Source organism: Pelmatolapia mariae, linkage group LG10_11, assembly GCF_036321145.2.
Source record: "Pelmatolapia mariae isolate MD_Pm_ZW linkage group LG10_11, Pm_UMD_F_2, whole genome shotgun sequence".
In the NCBI taxonomy this organism is placed as follows: Eukaryota; Metazoa; Chordata; class Actinopteri; order Cichliformes; family Cichlidae; genus Pelmatolapia; species Pelmatolapia mariae.
In genome coordinates this window covers 73,549,303-73,570,023 of record NC_086236.1, presented here as the reverse complement: position 1 = coordinate 73,570,023, position 20,721 = coordinate 73,549,303, and the positions used below count along the sequence as shown (strand labels likewise).

At 42.4% G+C, this 20,721-nt stretch overlaps 1 protein-coding gene across 1 annotated transcript; it reads left to right on the top strand.

Moving 5' to 3' along the window:
- Positions 1-566: 566 nt before the first annotated feature.
- On the top strand, positions 567-18,767 carry LOC134636250 (semaphorin-4B-like). Its single transcript, XM_063486148.1, has 14 exons — positions 567-767; positions 7,818-7,978; positions 8,082-8,144; positions 8,493-8,591; positions 8,723-8,813; positions 9,912-10,034; positions 12,563-12,690; positions 12,778-12,959; positions 13,797-13,935; positions 14,217-14,406; positions 14,597-14,712; positions 14,973-15,136; positions 15,869-15,939; positions 16,067-18,767. Exons 1-14 carry the CDS (start codon positions 680-682, stop codon positions 16,777-16,779), a joined length of 2,328 nt encoding a protein of 775 aa, XP_063342218.1. The 5' UTR covers positions 567-679; the 3' UTR covers positions 16,780-18,767.
- Positions 18,768-20,721: the final 1,954 nt, after the last annotated feature.

Here is a 20,721-nt window from a genome sequence, read left to right as displayed (position 1 = left end):
CATCTCAAACAGACGTCGGCCCAGCAGAGCACTGCAGCAGCTGCGTGGTGCTCTGAGGAATGTTTCCAGCGTTTCGATGAATCTCTGCCATGAAGAATTAATGCAGGTCTGAAGGTAAAAGGACTCAAACCCGGTGTAACTAACAAATTGGCATGTGAGTGCTGCAAGTGGCATTTTAAAGGTCATCACTCGTGCTCGGTGGCTTCTTCACGTTGGAGCAGAAACTAGTTGAAGTGGTCTTGAGCGCTGGTTTGTAGGTCAGATGCTTTTTCTTCCTGTACATGTGTGCCCCGTGGGGAGAAACGGGAAAGCAGTGGGTTGATGAGGGAGGATGTGAAACAAGGTGAAGCACCGCAGAGGAACACGAGAAGCAAAGAAAAAAACAAAGTCTCCTGATCTAATCAGCTTTCAGAGGAACAAACGGGACTCTCATTTTAGCGTCTTTAGTGAAAATAAGTGTTATCTGCACAGCATGACACGAGTCAGCTCAGCCCAGCACTGAGGCTGTGCAGAGCAGCTTTCACCCTCCTCCCTCTGACCTCCAACCGCTGTAAGGAGGAAGCTGTGGTCGTGTTGCTCGGTGATCAGAGCCGCACTGACTCAGAGCTCGGCAGAGGCGACAGACGAGCTGCACATTTAACAAAGCTCTGCTCCATCACCCTTCATCAGCTCATCCGTCATGGCTCTCCCAGCCGTCCTCCTCCTCCTCCACCTCCTGTTGAGCTCCGAGGGTTCCCTCTCTCCTCCGCGGATCTCCTTCCGTCTCAGTAAGTCCAACACTTTGGTTTAATCATGTGATTGAGTCTTGCAAGAAGAGTCTCCGTCCCTCCTTTTTTATTGGACGGTTCTTTTTTTTCTTGAAAGGGAAAAAAGTTTATGAAATCTTTGGATGTTTTTTTTAGTTTTGCTCCAAAAAGCAGATTTTTTTGTACTTTAAAAATATTTCATGCTCATATCGTCATTTATGTTCCATTTATCTGTGGTTATAGTGAGGGGAGTCAGAGTTTCTCAGTACGGGGTTAATAATGATCACTGTGATGTGAGAGGTGATGTTTTCACATCTGTTTGTCGTGTTGAAAAAATGTCAAAGCTTTTTTTGTTGCTTAAAAATCAGCTGATTTTCTGTCCGCCTGCACGGCAGAGATGCGTCTGTACGGTCTGATGGCGCGTTACACGAGTCATCTAACACAGGCCTGTAAAATGTCTTAACTTTGTTTATCTGCTGTGATGCGTTCACTTCCCCGGGGTGCTGTCCTCATTCCGAGCTTGGGAAACAGAGTTCGGTCACATGTTCAGCTGAGACTCGTGAATATGACGAGTTTGTCTGAAAAACAGGAAAATGATCTAACAGGAAATATTGTGTTGAGCTCATTTCACACATAGCTGCATGTTGCAAATATTAAGGTGTGACACCAGCGCGCACTGCACAATAATCCTTCGTTGTCTTCCACCGGCGCCGCAGTTCATCCACGCTGCGTGCAGACTGATGTATTTCACGTTTCTGACAACAAATCGGTCCACACAGTGTTTTACTAATCAGTCACATGCAGCCGGGTCAAAGCTGTGCTGTGCTCGGGCGTGGACGCACAGAGGAGTCGTGCCAGATGTTTTGTCAGCTGGACGGACTTTCAGAGCTATCGCTTTCTGTAGGCTGCAGCTGTGGCCACGAGTTTTCCAGGAGAGTTTGTGCAATCGTTTGGCTTCGCACGCTGGAAATGTGTATACGTGTTTACAGCAGTGGGATCGAAGCAGCTGGGATTCATCATCAACTCTCGCGGGAACCTCCGCAGTTCCAGATTTTCCCACCCAAACCCGTAATCCGAGCGAACTTCATCATTCTCCATTCTTTGCTTCTGATTCATATATAAATGATGCAAACCCCATCGGGAGCAGCCTCTGGTCGGTCGAAGCCAGTGTCACCTTCAGAGTAAAAAACACAGCTGCTGCAGCACAGAAACTCGCACCTCCAGCAGCTCCAGTTCACTGGAACCAGTCACGTAAGGGTTAACACTGCTGCTGACAGGCAGGATAACTGATGTGGGGTTAGGGTTATCCTGTCAGGCTCCAGAAGTTGGAGACAGGCTAAGTTTGGGTACCAGAGAAGCTTCCGGCTGAACGGCACACGACAGCTTCCGAGTCTCAGTAACAGAGCAGTCTGTGTGGATGCAAAACGACCCCCTGCACATTCAGCAGGAGGCCTGCACCCAGAGCTTGGTGCAACAGTTACTTCTCCATTTCAGAAAAGAAGTTGGTCCTTTATCGAGTTGGGGTTAGTTGGTTACACATTATCGTCGTTGAGCAATGGCATCAGCCTCAGTAAACCGCTAGCTTTGGTTCATCGCTTTATTGGTTAATTAATTATATCACTTAATTATATCAGTCACAAGGACGTGAAAGCTTCACTATATTATCTCACTAGTTTACAGCTCCACATAAACTCTGTTAAACAACAGTTTGATATAACTTATAACTTTGATATAACTTTCAGTCTTCTTAGTGCTTGAACCCTTTTAACTTTTAACTTCTTCGGGGATTATCTCTACAGCTGGAGATGCCGCCATCTCCCACAGGAACTTGGGTCCAGTAAACCAGTTTAATGTGAGAAGCTTGCTGCAGTGCAAACATATCACCACTGCTGAGGGGATGTACTGAGATGTATTTTGCAAATCTTATTTGATAGAATAGAATAGAATAGAATAGCTTTTTATTGTCACTGTTACAAGAACAATGATATATGTATATATACATATTTGCATCCGTACATACATACACACACATATTTCCACATACACGCTTACATCTATATACATACACATACATGCCATCTAACTAGCAGCTGCATTGAGAGGTGCAGTGTGATCAGTGATGTTGCACATTGAGTGGGTGGTGCTGTTGGAACTATACTAAATAAGGTTATAATAAATACAGTTTAAAGAGGTAGGGGTGTTGGTTGCATTGAAGTATAAATAGAAATATGATTTATAAATAAGGTGTAATGTGAGTGTTGGACATTAGTACAAATGTGTGCAAACCACGGGCCTCGTTGTTGATGTGCCCCAGTACAACCTTGGAGTCTGTCCAGAAGTTCTTCCTTTCGAGTACTGCTTGCAGCAGCAGTCAGCTCTAAGTTGGGGATGGTCACAGCCTTGATTGGAGCTGCTCTGGCTTTGCCATGATCACAGCACAATAAACAGTTCCTTGTTTCAAATATGAACACTGCTCACATCAGAGAGGTGATGTAGCTCTCTCCTTGTGACATTTCCAAAGACTTTTGGTACGCAGCAGCTAGGTATGGTGACTTTCTCCAAATTTTCCAGATCACTCTTCCAGCCTCTCCAGACTGGCTGCAGTTCACTGATGGCTGGCTCGTTCCAGCCTGTATCAGTCTCTTCTGTCTCACGCTCGTCCAGTTCCAAAAGCCTGCGACTTTGACAGCATTTTCACATGGTTATGCTTCTGGTTATGGTGGCTAGCGCCGTGTTTCACACAGCCTCACACAGCCACAATGACGACGTGATGAAAGTCTCTGACATCTCCCCCCAGAGCCTGAAACAACAACAACAAACAGCTAATTAAAGCGAGCTGAGAAAAGGTTGGTGAGTAAACTTTTCTACGTCTGTTAAGCTCCTGAATCCATATTCAAAACACTGGATCAATGCTGCACTTCAAGAAACTTTTGAATGTGCAACAAATTTGTTATAAAGGTCAAACATAAACAAGGGAGCCCGAGAAAAACAAAGGAAAGAGGAAGAGCAGAAACCAACCGCACAGCAGGCCGCTGGACTCAGCACTAAGGACGAATCAGAGGAGAGCAGGTCAACGAGGACGATAACACAGCAGTCAGTAGATGAGCACATTAAACATCTTTGCTCTCTCTGCCAACACACACCTGTGACCGTGTGCGCGTGCATCACTGCAGCCACGCCATTGGCTCATGAGTTTCCCGGTCAGGCTGCTGATTGGCTCTTTGCTGCTGCAGAATTCTCTAGTTTTCCTCTCAGGACTCCTTCAGTGGCTCTTTAACGTCTCTGATTAGATGAGGTGTGTTTAAACGGTCTGCTGTGAATGCTGGAGAGGACAGCGGAGGACACTATGACATCATACATCTGCCAGAGCACGCTGGCTCCTACAACTGCAGCACGCCTCACATCAAGCTGTTCATGTTAGTGTTTTCCGGACTTTTGTGGCCATCAGATCGTTATTCATGCGGGCATTCAGTGACACATAAAAAAGCCATAAAAACCAGTCTGAGTCAGCGTAACCATGGTAACAGACGTTCATTCATGCCTGCGGTGAGATTGGAAAGCAGAAGTAAGTTGTGATGAAACCAGAACTGCGTATAAGACACAGTTTAACAAGATTTAAGGAAGATTTCACTGCCAAGCATTACTGTTTCAAACTGTGAAACTCTGTACAACCACTTTACTAAATTTAATGAAGTCACCTGTCAACAGTCTCCAAGTTACAACATGCTGCAGGTTTTAGATCTCACCCTGGGTCAACACTCCTGAATCACATGATTAGTTCATTACCAGGCCTCTGGAGAACTTCACGACATGTTGAGGAGGTCATTTAGCCTTTAAATCAGTTGAGACATCTAAAACCTGCAGGACACCGGCCCCTGACGCCTGGAGTTCCCCACCCCTCCTCCAGGTGATCAAGGTAATGCAGTTTTGCCACCATGGTGTATCTTAAGTGTAAGTGACAGCAGCTCTCGAGCTGCACAGATTCCACCATCTCTACTTATTTTCTCCCAGCGTTGTTTGAACTGATCCTGCCAGGCCTCTGCGACTGCTTCAACAATCGGATCAACTCAGAACTCGGATCTGGTTTATTCAGTTCTTCTATATCACAGCAAAATTAGGTTCGCTGAGGCTGAGATGACTGCATGCTCTCGCGGTCGCTGTCATGGGGAAACATATATATATATATATATATATATTAGAAACCATAATCAACCGCTCTGTGGGTATGAATGTTAATGAGAGGTTTTATATTTTCACTGAGTTATGAGCTACAGTGAGGCTTCAAACAAAAAGCAGATTTAGTTGGACAAAGAAGAGAGAAGTTGAGGGAAAACACAGGTAACACGTGAAGAAACTCTGAAGGGAACAGCGAACAAAAGCAGAAGACAGTGAAAGCCGTTTTGTTGCTGTCACTGATCTTCAGCAAGGACTCGTTTCACTTTTCTGTCCTTCGCCGTGAATTGCAACACGTCTGACCCGCCCTGAGCGGCGCTTCTTGTTTCTGCTCTTGGAAAGTTGTTCACCGGCGCTCCTCGTCTTCTGAGACCAGACAAACTTCCTCTGACAGGACTTCTGCTGATGGGAGTCTCATGTTTATGATTAGAAGACACTTTCCTGTCTCTCAGTGACCGAGTTTGATCTGTTGGTGTTCAGATGATGATCATTCCTTTGGTCCTGACGTGGATCCACTGAGCAGTTTTAGAGCTCCACAAACTGCCATGACTGACCAGAGCCATCCCTCTTTTTCTTTTTTCTGATGCTTATGATTATTTTTCAAGCATTCCGATTCTAACAGCAAAAAACAAAAAACAAAAAGCATGCGTGCTGAGCTATTAAAAACAAGTTCAGTGGGTGCAGAGTCCTTAAAAACCTGTAAATGGTTGCAAGAATTCATCAGCGCTCACAAATCACTCCAGTACTGTGTGCTCATTTCCTTATATTTTACTTGAAAGACATTATGGACACACATCTGTGGTTTCGTGTTGATGTTTTAATGCATCGATCAGGCATGTTTGAGGTGAACAAGCCTCCGGTGGGGCGATCAGGTCCACCTGAGCGTCCGACGGCTGTTTCAGTACAAAGTTAACGTGGTCACTGCTTCAGTTTCACCGTTGACAAAATCAGTTCCTTATTTTGTTTGTCACAGATTCTTAGTTCTCAAATCCTCCAATTTTCAGATAATTTTCAGGTTTTATGACCTTCAGTTTGCTGTTCAGTTATTTTATTTGAGTTGTTGGTATCAAACTAATCTCTATTAAAAGACTGAAATATATCAATCTTGTAAGATTTCTGGTTTCTCGTGAAATTGTGAGTGTGAGTCATGCTTGCGTAGGCTTTGGTTGCATGCAAGCTAAAAGTACGTCACCAACCGTCCTCTTTTTTTTGCACTTGTTGACCGAAAAGCCTGCATGACAGTTTTTATTTCACCATTCAATAACCGCACAGAGAAGTTTTCTTTAAGCAAACAGTATTATTAAAGTTCTTCGTGACTTTGGAAATCAAAATATGGTCACCCTGTTAGGCTAAAAGTCTGCGAAGCAAACGAGGGGTCACGTTAGCTGACGATGACTTCACTTTTTATTGTCTTCGGCTACGTCCACACGTACTCGGGTATTTTTGAAAAAGCTGATTTTTCGATGCGTTTGCACCTTTCGTCCACACGTAAACACCGTTTTTAGTCACTGAAAACTGAGATTTTTAAAACCTCCTGCCAGGATGGAGATCTTTGAAAACTCAGTTTTTGCGTTTACGTGTGGACGAGGAAAACGGAGAAAACACAGCGTCAAAGGTGTGCGCCTTTTTTGACGTCACACTGTGCGCCACGTTATTGTTTTGCTGAAATGAATTTCTACAATGACGGACTTAGACAAAATACTGTTAATTTTACTCTCTGCAGTGTTTAAATGCTTACAAACACACACAGTTTCTGTCCCTCTACACCTGCTGCTTTGGCATGGTCCTTGGCAGCGTTTTCCTTCGTTTTTGGTGTTTACGTGTGGACGGGATTTAAAAAAAAAACGAAAATGGAAAATCTCCGTTTTCAAAAATATGTGTGGACGTAGCCTTCGTACAAATATATCTGCATTCATAAACAAAGAGCCACGCACAGCGCAGGAAGTACTGAGCCAGCTTCCTGTTAAGTTCTTAAAAACGTTCAGATGTAACATTCAAAACTCTAATTAACAGAAAGCAGTAAAAGTGAATCGAGTCAGTAAGAAGGGGCCATCTTTACTCAAGCTTAAAGGAGTAAATCAATAAAATGTCACATGATCAGAAGTATTGCAGAGGTAGTAGCAGTGTGACTTCACACTGGAGAGCTGAGTCTTCTGAGAAATCTGCTGCTGAGATGTTTCCATGTTCTTATTTTTAAATCTTATCGTTCGTATGTGGAGAGTTTCTCTGCAGCTCTGAACCACATCCTCTCCAAACCTGCAGCCTCACAAACAGGCAGTGCTGCTGTCTCTGTGCCGGTCAGCTAACCAGTGAAGCGCACAACATGTTGCGGGCGCTCTTATTCACTGAGCTGCGTCCTCTCACCTCCTGTTACAGTCTCCATCTGGTCTCGCAGATCTTTATTTATCCCTGTCTGAAGATAAGCTCACAACAGAAACCACAGCGCTGAGCAGAGCTGCGCGGTAAAACTTCAAAAGAAATCTTGCATCGAAGGAACTTTGTTTTGATGTTTTCATTTTTGATAAACTTGTATGATATGCTTTCTTTGCTCTGTTTGCACTTCTGACTAACACTTATCTTTTTAAATGTTAGCTACATTGACCTGCCCCGTATTATGACCCTTCTGCGGCGTCCTTCAAGGTTACAGAGCGTTTTCAGTTAGAGCTCACGGCTCAGACACGCTGCGCCTGAATCACCCTGCGTGTGATCTTTTAGAGCAAGGCCCTTATGTTTACTTAATATTAGCTTCCTCCAAGTGTTTACTGAGATCCTCGATTTAGATTTCTCTTTGAATCTGCTGTGCATCCACCCCCGTATCGGCTTGAGTCCAGCTCCTGTGCCACCTGGAGTTTCCTCAGACTGTAACAGCTGTTGTGGTTTCTGTGTGTTTGTGTCCAGACTCCACAGACAGACCTCTGCTCCACTTTGGCCACGGCGACCTCCACAACACCACCGCTCTGCTGCTGAGCAGGGACAGCTCCACTCTTTATGTTGGGGCACAAAACACCATCCTGTCGCTGGACGTCAACCAGAGTGATGTCATCAGACTGAACAAGAAGGTGCTCAGAAGAAACTGTTTGAATTTTACTGAACTATTATTATTTTTACTGCTGAGGTCCTGTGATGCCGGAGTACCCAACAGTTCGTCTGTGTTTTGTTCAGGTGCAGTGGAGTCCATCTGATAAGGAGATAAAGGATTGCACGGGGAAAGGAAAGAATGTAAAGGTAAATATAAAATCCAGACACAGCAGGAATTGTGTATGAATATGAATCCTTTTTTCTTTTCACTGTATGGTGAATTTTCACCAGTAAGGAAAGATCCAAATTTATTTAACGCTGCAGAGAATTTAAAACCTGATTCCTGGACCACTTCACCCCACGTTGGTCCCGCTGCTCCCTTTTCTACCTGGCCCTAATGTAGCTGGATATAAAAAAGCAAATACGCCCACCAAAGATAAAACTTTGAGATATTTTAACCAGAAGAGCTTCATACTGTTTAAAGCTACGGAGGAGTCAATAGGAGTATGTAAAGGAAAGATGTACAGATTTTATTCAATTTCTGTTGTTTTGCAGAATGAATGTCCAAACTTTATCCACGTGTTACAACCTCTAAACTCCACCCATCTCTACACCTGTGGCAGCTACGCTTACAGCCCCCAAGAAGCCTACATCGTAAGTTCACACATGCTGTCAGCTTCAATCAAGTCAGTCTATTAACCAGATGAGAAAAATCTTATGTCTTATATAAATGACAGTTCAGACACAGCTGGATGTTCAGCTGAGCTTTTGTTTGTCTTCATCAGGACACCCAAAGTTTCTCCATTGTCAAAAAAACCAGCGCTAAAGGTCGCTGTCCGTTCAGCCCCTTCGAGAGGAGCGCTGTCGTCATCGCAGGTCAGTGTGCTGAGCTGCAACTTTCCGCTGGGCTCGCATGCAGCGATAAAGTGGTCAAACCTCAAGGTCTTTGCACGTAACTCAGCAAGAATCTTTGCAGAGTTGATATTTTGGAGATGAGGAGTGCTGCAAAATTTGAATCTGAATTTAAAAACTACTTTCCATTAGTTTTTGTTTTTTTATCTTCCTTTTGTTTTCAAAAAGTTTAGTTTCAGTTCTTTCCAGAGTTTTTTTTTACTCATTTCAGTTTAGTTTCAGAGTAACTGAGAGTGAATGTTTAGCTTTTATTAAGTTTCAGTCACAGTTTTACTTCGGTTCTTTTTTCTTTTTTTTTTTTTAATAAAAATGGAGTAATAGAGTTTCAGTATGACAATTCTTTTTCAGTTTCTCCAGAAGCTTAGCTTTAATTACATTATAAATGAAACGTTAGTACACACTTAATTTTCATCTTTTGTTGTGTTTTAGTTGCCATATAAGTTTAGCTCTCAGTGGAAAAATCTGAAATTGGAAAAAATTGGAATTGGAAAAGTCTATAGGAGTAAATGTCTTAACTTTGTGATCTTTAATGTGGAGGATGCAATGCATTCTAAAACAAGCGCAAAACTATCTGATTCAGTTTGGATGTCAGCTGCAATAAAAAAAAGTTACTTTTTTCACCTTTTGCACAAACCACAGTTGCATGAGAGAATTTCATATGAAGCACAGCATCTGTGGGTGGCATGGTGTCACTGGCTGTGACCCACAAACCAAACAGCAGCAGCGTGTACTCTCTGACACAGAGCGTGCCTGTCATTTCCTTCCCTGTGCACAGCAGAGCGTACTGTGTTTATGTCCTGCAGACAGATGCACTGCATCTATCTAATAAAAAAGCTGAAAAAGGCATCAGATAGCTGTTTTCATGACACACTGGTTACTACGATCGCTAATGGAAGCAATATTAACACTGATGTGCGAGTCGGCACACATGAATACACTTATATTGTGTACTGTGTTGTTATTTTACCAAAGCAGAGACGACATTTGTCGGCGTCGTATGTTCTCACGTTAATATTTGCTTTAAAACAAACACTCGGAGCTCTCACGTTTATTTCTGTGCAGACGGCGAGCTGTTCACAGCCACAACAACCGACTTCAGAGGACTCAAACCACAGATTTTGCGATACTTCAGCAAAGACGGCCGTCCAGACGTCAGCCTGGAGACGTCGATCAGCCTACTGGAAGGTGAGCGAACATGATCAGGATAAATCAAGCTGCAAAAAGCCCAGCTTCTCCAAGATGTGAATCTTTCTGTTTTTGTTCTGCAGGTTTGATTAAACGTGTACAAACAGACACAGATAATGAGAACAAAGTGTCGCAGTCAGATAAAGACAGAGAAAAGGGGAAGGAAAAATAATGGTGTCACAAAGAAACAAATGGGTGCAGAAACTAAAAGAACAAACTGGACTTTTCTGCTTTACACCTGAATTTCACTACAATTTCAGGCAAATGAAAAACCCTATAATATGGAAGCACAAATGAAAGACAATGAGTGCTCAGTGAATACTTCCTGGAACATTTCATGTCCATGTTTCTCGAACACTGGAGGGATGAACAGACACAAAATGAACAAAAGACGGTTGTGATGGACGGAGCAGTGAAGAAAAGTCATGCACATGGGTAAAGTCCAAAAAATGGTTTTTTATTTAACCCAAAAATAAACTTGGTTAAATTATACAGAAACGAGGTGAAAGTAACAGAACTCTACTCAAAAGCTGGCGACAAACAAAACTGTTTGTCTGATCAGCCCACAAAACACACAAAAAGGGTTAGAACACACAAGAACCGGACTGAAACTAGCGTAACAAATTCCATTTCCCCCCGATGACCCAGAGTTGTGGTATGACCCACTTTGCAGGTCTCCATATAGGCTTGCTCCGCCCCTTTTTCACCTCTTAGCTCATCAACCAAGGGACCTGGTGCAGCTGCCACTGAGGCTACTCAGAAAACAGAGAAAGATTCAATCGTACATACATAACAGTGTAAACTGAAATGTGCGCACTTATTTTAGAATTCAGTATTACGTGATTGTATAAATAAATTAATTCTTTACCCTGTAAATGAAATCATATATTTAAAGAAAGACTAATCTAAGTGTAGTGTTATGTGTGAGCTTCTGCTGTTACCCTGATGTTTGGTAGATGTCACCACGTGTGGCTGTAGCTGCATCACGGTGGTGAAGAGCGTTCAGCCACTTTAGTCCATATCACACTCATGGATCTGCATCAGCGTCATCAAATGTGGGCTGTTGGCCACAATTAGTAAACATAATTACTGACATCTGTCTCACACACCTACATGCATATCTGTGATAATGTGATATATGTCTCACCACTGAAACCACCACTAATATAGGAGCATGCGTAGGAGTCCTGTGACACCTCCACCCCCAAACCCAAGGTGGTGAAAGAGAATTATTTAAAAAAATCACCTGTGTGGGATTACTTTAGGTTTTGAGCAGATGAAACTCAGGCCTCGGTTTACAGCCTCAAATTAGAGTTGAGTGGAGTTGACATATGCTATTTAATGATTGGGGTGTCCGATCTGTAATATGTTAAATAAAAAGTAGCTTTATAATCTATCCTGGACTCAGAACTGTGCCAAAGATGGGACTGGAGACATCCAGCCTGGTGTTCAGGTCTCATCTTCTCATCTGTCATATCTGAGTCTTCGTCAGTATCTCAGTACAACTGTCCACTCGAGCTCGACACACAAACCAAAGCACCTGTCCAGTTACCTGAGCCTAGGTGTCTCTTCATTGTTCCTGTTTAAACAGGTTCCACATATAACATTCAGTGCCACTAAAGACCAGGATGAAGGACGTCACTCTTCTACTCATCCGAATGACAAATGTCAGCCAGGGCACAGTGTTTATGCTGCGTACAGTTGCTGCAGCATCCTGCATGGGCATGGTAGGGCAGGGAGGCCAAAGCCAAAGTGGCAAATATGAATCGTTGCACATTCAGTGCCAGGTTTTGTACAGGAAACTGCAAATGGACAATTAAACTCTTCTTGGACCTTGGAGGTTGGGTCTATGGGGTCCAAAACAGCAAAGGTTCAGTCCGGTTCAAGGCTACTCTGCGTCTTTGTTGGAGCTGCTGCTCCTTCTGAGCATCAACAAGCAAAATCCTCAATTTATTAGGTCCGTCTACTAAAGCTCGAATATTCCTGTGATGAGGTTGTTGTGAAGAAACTCCAGAGAGGTGTTCCTGATATTTAAACTACATTTTTATTAATGAAGAAGCAAAAGCAGAAAAAGCCTTCCATAACCTGCTGCAACACCCTCGATGTGGATCACTGTCTTACACAACGAGGCAGTGACTCTGCCAACACTTAGATGTTGGTCATAACTACTGTTCTTTAAAACACTGACATGGAAAAACCACAAAAACCTCATAAACATGGATCAGACATGTTTGTGTCAGCTCAAATACTTTCAACCAAACCGCAGCTGTGAGGTTTGCAGAATTCCCTGCGTTCTGTCTCCAACGGCTCATTTCCTCTTTGTCTTAGAAGTCGCAGTGTCTTCATATGTGTCATTTTAAAAAGTTATGTCTGCTGCAGATAAACACATTATATTACGTTTTGAATCTTTCTCCACCCGTCGGTCTGTCAGCTGAGTACTTCGTACGCTGCAGATCACTTTCCCCTACATTCAGACCACATGGCACAGCCCCTGTTCTGTACTCACTTCCTGCACTTCTGTATTTCAGAGCCCACATTTGTCAGCTCATCACTGGACCCAGCAGAGGGGAAACTCTACTTCTTCTTTAGTGAAGTTGGGAAAGAGTTCAGTTACGTAGATGAACTGAAAACCGCTCGGGTGGCTCAAGTCTGCAAGGTGACAGCAAACAGCGAGAGCGCATAATGTAAATGTGCTTATTAACATTAATATTACATGAAGGACTGTTCTGTGCTGGTTTTACAGGATGATGTTGGTGGAGTGAGGACTCTGCAGAAGAAATGGACATCCTTTACCAAAGCCACTCTGCTCTGTCAGTTTGAGAATCAGCTTCCCTTCAATATTCTCCAGGATGTGTTCACCCTCCCGCCACCAGAGGGCGGCGACACTGCTGACACTCTGTTCTACGGTGTCTTCACGACTCAGTGGTAGGTAAACAATAAACAGGAAATAAGAGGGATGATGTTTGGATTGTCCTGGTCTTAAATGTTTTAACTGTCACATCTGCTTGTTTTTTTTGTTAAAGCCATGTTTACACCTAGTTACTGCCTAATAAACAGCTGAGAATCAACCCCCACATTTCCCAGCTTGGATGTTCAGATGAGTGATTGGTGACTGCTCTTACAAAGGATTTTCCCATGCTGTGGATATGTTCTGTCAATTACTTATTTGGCCATGAGCGATGAAAACAACATGAGCCAGGGTGGCATGGCTCCATGGTCAACAAACACAAACTAGTAGCAGAAAAAGAAAAATGTTCCCTTCCTGCTTGCCCAATACTTGCAATACGGCCCCAGGGGGCCCGATACCCCCATAGACCCCCTTCACAGCTGAGAGATTTACTGTACAAGAGCAAATTTGTGCAGTCTTTATGTTCATGCATGAGAACATTTCAATAAACCAAGTTTTTAGGAGACAGTCACGTTAAAATAAACAGTGGAAGATCAGAGGAGTCTATTTGGGCTTCACTGGATCATCGTTGAGCTGAAATGAGATTCTTTCTTGAACTGCGTCTTTGGGCACATTTTCTTTTAATGTATGGGATATTTGGTAACCATGGCAACGAAAGCAACAGAACCATCAAATTCAGCAGGATCTCGTGTATGTCCTGATTTTAGGCCAATCATTGTTGACTCAAATAAAACAAACCCACAACTCCAACTTTAGCACTTTAGCTCTGTTTCTAAAAATACCTGTTCAAGTCAGGACGTCTCAAATCTGTTTTAAAGACGTCGACGTAACCGTTGCAATCTGGTTTATTTCAGGCCCAGAGGTCCAGAGTCTGCAGTTTGTGTCTTTAGACTTGAGGACATCAAAGACGTGTTCAAGGGGAGCTACAGGACCTTCGTAACGCTGACCCACCAGTGGAGTACGCAACAGGAAACGCACAGCTACCTGGGAACGGTAGGGGGGTTCATGTTTTCTCTAGACTTCCTGAATCCTCAAAGCAATCGTAAAATCAAAGATAGATTTACTCATTTATGTCAGACATACTGTATGCACCTTTCAAGTTTCCATCTGCACTTTACTAAAAACATTTCTTCATTAACCCGCTCGAGGAGAATAAAATGGAGCAGAAAATTCAGTTAAAAACAAAAATTATTTAATGCCGTTTGTTAGAGTCATAAAATGAGCTGTGTTTTCGGATCTTACCCTTTGACCCTCCCTCCATGTTCTCTTGACAGTGTGGACTTGGCAATTCTACTGACGCCGTTCTGGGGGAAGTGAAGAAGAGTTTCCTGACCAAAAATGCTGTGACGCCTGTCGGGAAAGGTCCGGTCGTCGTCTCATTGGAGCAGCAGTACAGTCGTGTGGCTGTGATGAGAGCACGCGCAGCCAATGATACACAGTATACCATCCTGTTCCTTATCACAGGTGAGACTGTGAACATAGACGAGCCCAACCAGTCAGTGCATGGACATGTGATCGAAATGATAGTTGTTACTGAATACAAAAGTTCAGTGATATAAACGGTCAAATCCTGCTTGTAGTAAAGAGCTTTGAAAGGGTTTTTGTGGTTCTTGGATGACTTAAAACAACTTATCCTTTCTCTCTACTGTCCAAGAGTCTGGATTTCTCCACAAAGTGGTTTTGCTTGATCAGGGTCCTTGGGTCATTGAGGAGATTCAGGTCTTCGCCCAGCCTCAGACAGTCCAAAGCATGGTCCTCTCCACCTCCAAGGTAAGCTGCACAATTCATTGACTGATCAGCAAACAAAGTATCCTGTTCACTTTCAAATGTTTTTGACTCACACTCAAAAAATAAAAAGATCAAAAGTTAATCATAGAGAACTACTGGGAAGCACAAGCCTTCACACTGGTGCAGGTAGAGATGTGTACAGGATGACCGTGCATCTCACAGATTTGAACACCTTTGCTCTGAAACCTGAGAGATCTGTCGGATGTGCATTCATCTGGCTGACTGTTTCTCTGCTCCTGCAGGGAGTCCTCTATGTGGGGACATCTGAAGGCGTGACTGCCGTACCTGTGGCCGACTGCTCGACCTACACAACCTGCAGTCAGTGCCTCCTGGCCAGAGATCCTCTGTGTGGATGGAGCCGCACTAGCAGGGCCTGTACCCGTGTGCATGGCAGTCATGAGGACATGTAAGTAAAACTTACTCTGAGATAGTCCAGAACAGATGTGACCTGCATATACAAAATAAACCATCAGCTTTCTTTAAGATTCCCGATTGATATTTGTCTCTTTATCTAATATACTTTAAGAAATGAGTCTTGAAATGATTGGATACTTTAGATGAAACCATCGTGGGCTTTTCAATCCTGGATAAATGACACCAACATTTCTGAAACCCTGATTTTAGTTTAAATTCTTTCAGAAATGTTGGTGCAGGACTCTTGTGACCGTTGTTCTAATAATAATAATTGTCATTATTCATTCATTGTAGTTGTCTTTGCAGCGTTTCCTTGAAGTGCTGAGAGTGATGCCACATATAGCAGATACTCTCTGGTGTTTATGACACGTGGACCATTAAAATTGACACGTAGCTGCAGCTTGAAAACTATCACGTGTGTTTATTTTAAGAACAGAGTAAAATAGAATAGCCCTTTATTGTCATTGTACGCATTTAAAGAAATTGCACAAAAGCAATACATTCTCTAATTTAACAAAAGCTGCAACCACTTGAGAAAGGGGGCTTTATTTAATGTGGGGAAATTAAGATTAAGATGATGAATGGGTGAGACGGAGCTTTGACCATGCTTAAAGCTGCAGCAGATCTTAACAGGAGAATGTCCTGTGAAAGGATAAATATGGAAGCAAAGGGCCAACAGCTCTACAACCAACAGATAATCTGCAAACCATGTTTTCCTTTTCAGGGTTCAGAACCTGGAAGACAGTAATGTGGAAGACAGATGCCAGGGGCAAACCACGGCCGAGAAGATCACAGGTGATGTCATCTTTACTAAATATAAAAATCTGTTGGCAGATATGAAGACTGTGAGAGATTATGTTGAACGTGTTCTGGAAACAAGTTCAGAGTTTTAACCTTGATGCTGTAACGTTGCTGCCTGCAGTGGTCCGTGCTCACGTGAATGAAGTGGTGACGCTTTCGTGTCAAACACCTTCCAACTTGGCCACTCTGACCTGGGCCTTCCCTCAGCCAGAGAAGTTCTTCATCCAATCAGATAACGGCAGTCTCAGCTTCATCTTCACTAACGACTCTTCAGGGGTTTACCGCTGTGAGGCAGAGGAAGCCGGGTACAAGCAAGTAGTTAAAAGCTATGACGTACAATTGATACGCTCTAGAAACTTGACCCCAAGAACCCACGAAACTGCGGTGCCGGACGAGACCTACGAGAGCATTGTTACCGACGATCCAACAATGTTTCTGACACAACTCGTACACACCAACGACTACACCACCGACGACAGTAAGAATGGATTTACAACCAGTCCTACGGGCAAGGTGACCTCCAAAGAACATCGCGGAACAAACAGGAACCTTCAGAGCAGTAGTTCTGACACCCAGTACAGGGTAAAGCCCGACGACGTGACTCCGAAGGAGAAGAGTTACTACAGTGAGCTTGTAGGTGTTTCACTCATGCTGGCCTTGTGCATCTGCATCATGATTCTTGGATCGCTCCACATGTGGCAAAAAAGGAAAGTTAGTCTCAGGAAGGATCCACTGGTCACTCCGGAGGAGGGCAGCAGCATAAACAGGCCTGTGGAGATTTGCTCTCTGAGCAGCCGGGCGGAGCTCGAGCCTGAGCTGAAGGTGGTGGAGTAACTGAAGACGCCTTAACTTACAACTTGCAGCTGGTTTAGCCGGACACTTATCACCAAAGACATCGTGAAAGTAGGAGAGTGTAAGAATCCTTGGAAAGCAGTTTGAGATTTTTAATGTTTACCTCATTGAGTCCTGTTTTTACCGCAGCCTAAAACCAAACGTCATGAGCGTGTCGCAGATGTGACTGAGACACAGAGGGATACCTCACAGTCTTACCGTAGCATCTTAACAGTTCCAAGATGGCTCCAAGCTAAAGCATAATGATGGGACCTTTATTTCCAAAGTGAACATCGTGTTTTATTCAATAAGACCATAAACTCATTAGGGAAGAGTTGACTGAGCTCACACACGTTTTCAGATGATTTAGATCAGCGGTCCCCAACCCCCGGGCCACGGACCAGTACCGGTCCGTGAGTCGTTTGGTACCGGGCCGCGAGAGTTGAGGTTCGGGTGTGAAATGTATGGTTTTCAGGGTTTTTATCGGTTTCTAGCGTTATTTTGTTTTCGTTTTTGTCGTTTACTCGGTTTTTCTGGGTCGTTTCACGTGTGTTATGAATAAATCTTCTTTTTTCGGTACCGGTACTAGTTTTATTTTGTTGTATTTATTTGCGACACCTTAAAGACCGGTCCGTGAAAATATTTTCGGGCATAAACCGGTCCATGGCGCAATAAAGGTTGGGGACCGCTGATTTAGATGTCTACATAATTGGACTCGTTTTCGCCCCCTGCTGGCGAATTGAAAGAATGCAGGCGTAAAGCACCTTTCAGCCCCATGAGCTACAGTTCTATAATAATTATAGAGGAAATGGAATAAGTCTTAAGTCTGAGGTCTCAGAGCCGCTGGACTTAGGCTAATGCTGTGAAGCTAGCATGATTTGAAAGGTGCTCTTCTTATTTACTTTAATATTAAATACGCTCATTTTTGCAAAGGTTTGCATGCTGAACAAGACAAAAAGGTACCCGGCTTTTCTTTAAAGTGGTGTAAAGTGTAAAGCTTTGAGTGCAGTTTGTAAATGGCTGATATACAAACACGTCCCCCCTGTGCAGACAGAAGCAAGCAGCTACCACAGAAACTGCAGAGTTTGGTACTTCCACGTTTTCTGAGGTTGTCTCTTGGTTTGAGGAGGTCCACAGGAACCTTTAATGAATCTGCTGCTTGATATGAAATTTAAGAAAACATTTGAATTGTTTCTGTTGATGCTCGAGTTTCAGAGTCCTTTTATTTCCTGATGTTTTTATGAGTTTTGTGTTTTGTATCTGTTAATATTCTTTGATTTGAAATGTCATGTGTGGAACTTATCACTTTTCTGTTTTAAACTCAGGGCTTTGAAGACAGTGATAAAGACAGTGGGTGTATTTTATTAGTTAACGTTAACGATGTCTTTAAGAATGGATTGAACAAATCATCCTGCATACACGCACTCATTTTAATCTTTTACATTTTTTATTTAATAAGATCTCTTTTGAATTTACAAGGCAGGTCAACTTAACCAGGACAATGAATTTTTTCTTTTTTTGTGAAACTGTTCAGTTTTTATAAAAATCTTGCCTCATACCAAGAAAAAGCTCACTGTTTTCTATTTAACATTTCCTGTTCCTGTTCTTGAGAGGATGTTTTAATTGTTTGTTTTAAATTTTATTTTTTTAAACTTTTTTTTGGTTATTTTACTCAGTGACGTGATTTCTGTGTGGATTTTGTGCACGTTACAGAATTTCTCTGTAACTGTGTTTCTCAGGCAAAATTGAATCTGGTGTTAGTGAATCTATATGATGTATACATTTTCCGATGCATGTTGAATGACTGATGTTTTTATGTGTGAATACTCTGATAAATCATCTATATGCATTTCAAAGATTTAGGCTACATATTTGTGTTAAATGAATGTGCACAGTCAGTCACTGTATGTCAATGAATGTATGTAAACTGTTAAATGTGAAACCTGCTTTGAATGTAACACGAGCTAAGATTCAATAAAACAGTCAGTAAATCCATGCTTTATGATTGTAGGTATGAATGAATGTCGCCCCCTTGTGGTGTAAGTGAACTACACACGTGAACTTGTCGAGGTTGAGTTAAGAAATGAGGCGACTGGTCATTTCGTTCCTGGTATGTTGATGTAAGATAATGTGGTGTTGCTCAGGCCTAATGTTGAATGTCCTTTATGAGTTGAAATCACCTTCATCATTATTTGATCTCCAAAATGTGAACAGTCATCAATAAATCACGAGCAGAAGAATCTCTACCCCTCCTCCTTAATTTGATCACCGCATTTGGCAAAATTTCAGGATATACGATCAATTGGGTCAAAAGTGAACTTGTGCCTTTATCTAAAACCTGTTAATAACCATTTCACATATCTTGGACTGACTGTCCCTAAAGATCCCAAATTATTTTTAGCTTGAACTTTGCTGAATTTTTATCAACATTAAAGCATAATATGGAGTCATGGAAAATTCTTCCCTTATCCATGATTGGTCATATAAATTCCATAAAAATGGTCTCTCTTCCTAGATTTTTGTATCTTTGCCAGAATCTTCCTATTTATCTCACTTCCTCTTTCTTTAAGGAGTTGGACTCGATTATCACTTCTTAGATATGGAACAACAAGAATCCTAGAATAGATGTAGATGTAGAAAACTACATCTCTAGAGGCCCTGCTTTTCCCAAGAGTGGGGAAGGCTGAGATTTTTAAGAAATTAGGGTTTGTTCCAAAACAATCGGAGCATATTTTAAACCAAATTAGAGGTTTCCTTGAATTGCCAAACTCCTCTTTGCAGGCACCAATATGCTTTTTTGCCTCCCTCGGATGATAAATCCTACCATGTTTGGAGAGAGAAGGGCTTAATCAAATTCAAACATCTTTATATAGATGGAAAATTTGCATAATTTAGTCAGGTTAGGCAAAATTTCACTTTAACACATTCAGTTTTTTAACCGCTGCCTACAAATTAGGCATTTTGTGCAATCCAATATCAAGAATGATCGCGATATTCCAAATGAACACAACTTTTTTAATGTGCCCCTGAGCCCTCCTTACTCCAAACATCTGATCTCTACAGTTGTACATGTGTTTGATGAAAGTGTTGAGGCGCGGACTACGAGGATAAGAGACGCTCGGAGGGAGGAACTGGGTGTAGGAATATCAGAATCAATGTGGGACAAGTGCTTATCAAAAATTCATTCCTGCTCTGTTAACATCTGACATCAATTAATATGATTCAAAGTTGTCCATCGGCTACATTACTCCAAGGTTGGACTACACAAAATTTGTTCTTCGACTTCCCCCATATGTGACAGATGTAAAGACAGATAGCACACTGGCTCATGCGTTTTGGCATTGCCCCTCATTGACTAATTTCTGGTCCAGAATATTTGATTGGTACTCTAAAGCTTATGGGATCTTCATCACACCCAATCCAGAAATTGCAGTTTTTGGCTGCGTATGTTCCAGAACTATTCCTGCAACTATGCAGGTGCCAGTCGATCATGATGGTTGCAAAAAGACTTATCCTAAAGGCAAGGGCGTAGATTTGGTTCTGGCATTGGTGGGGACGGATGATTCAGCCACCGAACCCTGCCCTGTTTCTTTTTTTTTCCTTTTTGTCGTTGCTTCTTGATAAAAAAGGAAAAATATACTTCCCTGCATATGCTATTCTACATGCTTTTAAACCATTTAAAATTACAATTCATAGTTTTATATGTGAATTATATAATGTTAAATTACTATTAAACAAATGACTGACTATTTTAGACTTTAGTTTACTTCAGCCATATTCCATATAAATCAGGTATCATACAAAAATAAAAATACAGTCATGACAATAAAAGAATATGACTTTAAGGACTTAACAACATTACTTCAGTTATAGTACACCAACATCTCTGATACATTAGCACTAAGGGAACACTGAATGACCTGCTGGTTTTTGTCCATAAAACTA